The sequence below is a fragment of the Tarenaya hassleriana genome, unplaced genomic scaffold (assembly GCF_000463585.1).
Source record: "Tarenaya hassleriana unplaced genomic scaffold, ASM46358v1 Cleome694, whole genome shotgun sequence".
Taxonomy (NCBI): Eukaryota; Viridiplantae; Streptophyta; class Magnoliopsida; order Brassicales; family Cleomaceae; genus Tarenaya; species Tarenaya hassleriana.
Genome location: NW_010969488.1, coordinates 16,974 through 20,960, shown reverse-complemented (window position 1 = coordinate 20,960; position 3,987 = coordinate 16,974). Strand labels below are relative to the sequence as shown.

The 3,987-nt window shown below is 43.3% G+C and overlaps 1 protein-coding gene across 1 annotated transcript; it reads left to right on the top strand.

Moving 5' to 3' along the window:
- The first annotated feature begins 1,133 nt into the window (after window positions 1–1,133).
- On the top strand, window positions 1,134–1,736 carry LOC104800401. The gene has a single exon (XM_010523196.1). It carries the CDS (start codon window positions 1,134–1,136, stop codon window positions 1,734–1,736), a length of 603 nt encoding a protein of 200 aa, XP_010521498.1.
- Window positions 1,737–3,987: the final 2,251 nt, after the last annotated feature.

Below are 3,987 nucleotides of genomic sequence, written 5' to 3'. Positions count from 1 at the left end.
ACTCTATCACTTGAACTCGGTATAGCTCGAGGTTGTCTTTCAACCGAAGAAAAACGACTCTCATCGAATAATGCATCTTTCGACTCTATAACCGTATGAACGGTTATATAGTCGTTATGTTCTATAACAAAGAACCTATATGCCTTGCTATGAAAAGCATAACCTATAAAAATACACTCGATTCCTCGTTCACCCAAAGTTTTTCGTTTGGGTTCCGAGACTTTAACCATTGCCCGACAACCCCAAATCTGAAAATAATTCAGATTTGGTTTTCGCTTATACCATAGCTCATATGGGGTTATTTTATTCTTTTTCGAGGGAACTCGATTAAGAATATAGCAAGCCGTTAACATGGCTTCTCCCCAAAAACCCTCGCTTAATCCCGAGAAAGAAAGCATGGAGTTTACCATTTCTTTCAACACCCTATTCTTTCTTTCCGCTACACCGTTTTGTTGTGGTGTATACGGAGCGGTCGTCTCATGAATCACGCCTACGGATTCAAAGTATGTCGGATCATAATACTCCCCTCCCCTATCGGTTCTAAGCTTCTTGAGCTTAACCCCGAGTTGTGTTTCAACCTCGGACTTGTACACCCTAAACTTATCCAAAGCTTCGTCTTTAGAATGCAACAAGTAAACGTAGCATAACCTAGTCGAATCCTCAATAAACATAACTACGTACTTTTTATTTCCTAGAGACGGTGTAATATGAAAATCGCATAAGTCACTACGCACAAGTTCTAGAATGTCCGAACTTCTTTCTACGTTTGGAAATGACAGCCTCGTAAATAAACTAAACCCTAAACCTTGCCTGGTTGTTTAAGGCGGTTCTCGGATACTCGTGGGGATGTTAGGCCTGCGTTTCACCCCCTTCGAATCGAAACGCAGACGCCTGTATGAGTTGTCGTGTGGTGTATGGGCATGGGTTTGGGCTTGCAGGTGGTGACTGTCGGCGTCAGGATGACATCACCGCTGTTCACCGTTGTCCTCGCCAACCCACTCACTCCACAATTTTTGGATTATGTTTTTCTTTTGTATTCATTCTCGTGTATCCAGATCCATCTTTTTATATAACAATCTAAAACGTTATCCCTTATTTCGGATACATGGGGAAGGGGGAATCGAATGACGGGTATGGGTTCTTCGGTGAGAGATCTAACTCTTGATTTTCACAAACTCGAGAAATTCGAGGGCGTGGCTTTCCGGCGGTGGCAAAAGAAGATGAAATTTCTTCTTACTACATTGCATGTGGTATATGTGATCAGCACTCCACGACCGGAGGAGAACGAAGAGGAGAAGCTCGCTCAAGCGCGCACGAGGAACAAGTGGGACAACGACAATTATGTGTGTTGCGGACACATATTGAACGGTATGTCCGATGCCCTTTTTGATGTGTATCAAAATATAGAGACTGCAAAAGAATTGTGGTCCAAATTGGAAGAAAAATACATGTCGGAAGACGCCTCGAGTAAGAGGTTTCTGGTAAGCGAGTTTAACGCTTACAAGATGGTGGACGTAAGACCGGTTATGGAGCAATTTCATGAGCTCCAGAGGATCTTGAGTAGTTTTACTCAACATGAGTTGAAAATGGATGAAACTATTATGGTTTCTTCCATTGTTGACAAATTACCACCGTCTTGGAAAGACGTTAAACGTTCCTTGAAACATAGGAAGGAGGATATGACCCTTGAGCAATTGGGGTCGCATCTTCGGATTGAGGAGAACTTTATATTTTGATACACATCAATACGAGACCTTTTAACGTATTTTGTCCTTATTCGCGCGTATGCCGAGAAACACTTTCCACTAAGTCATCCATCCTTAGATTGCTCAAGAGCGAACAAGCTTAACTTTGGAGTTCTCTCGGGATAGACAACCGAGAAGTAGGTGCACCTTGTTGCTTGATTTCACAACGAGTTTTGTACATAAACAGGCATTATCGAATGGAAAGTACAAGAGCTGTCTGCACAGGGCGGTGGTGAGTAAAGACGAGAAGAGAAGGTCGTTCGCATTCTTCCTTTGTCCGAGGGACGACAAGCTCGTAATGCCACCAATGGAACTTATCTCTGGTGATTCTGATGAAGAAGCTTATAGAAGGTACCCCGACTTCACATGGTCCGACCTCCTCAGGTCGAGAAAGAAGATGAACAGTAAAAGATGGAGAAGAAGTAGCAAGTTTCTTCACCAACAAGGCTCACAAATCTCTCAAAAATCAATTAGATTTCATACTTTTTGTGTTCAGACGTCTAGGAATGTTTTTAACACTCCAAAAGTCAAAAGGTGCAAGGATAGGGAAGTTTTTTTCCGAACATACACGATTTTTCGTTCTTTTGAACAACTCAGAAAAATCAGGCGGGTCGCTCATTTTCCGAGCGGTCGCTCATTTTCCAGTTTTGTTCATCAGAGAAAATGAGCTACCCGCTCATTTTCCTGACCGGTCGCTCTATTTCCAAGCGGTCGCTCATTTTCCTAGCGGTCGATCATTTTCTCCAGTTTTGTTCATCAGAGAAAATGAGCCACCCGCTCATTTTTCTGAGCGGTCGCTCATTTTCCGAGCGGTCGCTCATTTTTTGAGCGGTCGCTCATTTTTTCCAGTTTTGTTTCATCGGGAAAAACGAGCTACCTTCAATATCTTCCGACTAATCCTTAACACTTAACCAATTCACGACACGTCTTTTACAAGCATTTTACTCCTCCACCACACTTGTAATACACGTGAAACAAGAATCCTTTGAGAGATTTTAAAGTCCACCAATCTACTCTAAAATAACTAACATCCCTCTCTTTCTCTTCCTCTCTATCTCTTTCTCCCTCTTCTTCCTCTGCTCTCTTCTGCAGAGGGTGGCTGAGATGCCATCTTAGCTAGGGTTTCTCGTCAAGAAAGAGAGGGCCAATGGGCTCAACTCAGATCCATTTCAAAGCCTGCATTGTGGAGAGCCCAAGGGTTTTCGCGGCGCGTTATTTGGTGCCCCACGTGCGGAGCAATGTGTAATGGAAGTCTGCACATCGCGTTGGAATGCACTCTGTTCTGTCGGCTGGACTGCGTAGTCCGTCCGGTCTGCCCTGCACAGTCCGTCCGGTCTGCCCTGCACAGTCCGTCTGGTCTGCCCTGCACGGTCCGTCCGGACTGCATTTCTGGTCCGTCCGGACTGCATTTGTGGTCCGTCCGGACTGCATTTGTGGTCCGTCCGGACTGCCTTTCTGCGCTGTTCGGACTGACTTGCATACCCTGTTTTGATTGCTCTGTTTTCACTCGTTTCTTAACCAAATCGCACACCATTTGTTTCTAAATCTTCATTAGAATGTCCTCTTTCTTATCCAAGTGATAGATTATTGAAAACCGATGTTCACAAGATGAAAACTGATTCGAAACTCCTGTACCTCATACAAATTCGCGATTTTGAAATTTCAGTTTCTTCCCAATTTTCATTCGTTCATATCTTCCTCGTTTCTCAACCAAATCGAGTGCCGTTTGTTGCTGGATCTTCATTGAAACACCCTCTTGCAAGGCTAAGCAATAAACCATTGAGATATTATGGTCATACAATGAGAACAAGAGTACAAAGAGGCAACTCACATTGATTCTCTATGGTTTTAGGCTTTTTCTACCTTTTCTTTATTCCCGAAAGTAATTTAAATAATTCATTCGAGAATCGGAGTATTACAAATCCTCCCCCCTTAAAAAGAATTCGTCCTCGAATTCATAATTGCTGAATTTTCTTCAGAATTTCATCGCATTTCATATCTTCATATCCAAAATATCAAATACTCCATCGTCGTCTATCAAATAGGAGTTCGATACAATTAACGTTGTACATGACAGTCCGTACAACGATCAAGTAAACATGTGAGGATAACTACTACACATCTCTGTCTCGGGTTCCCATATCATGTCTGAGACCCCTTGGCTCCGCCACAAAACCTTTATGAGTGGCACCCCCTTCGTCCGTAGCTGTTTGACCTTTCTGTCCACTATCCGTAACGGCTC

What these genes read in the sequence shown, in the direction of transcription:
- LOC104800401 (XM_010523196.1), top strand. Translation starts at nt 1,134, where the DNA reads ATGGGTTCTTCGGTGAGAGATCTAACTCTTGATTTTCACAAACTCGAG.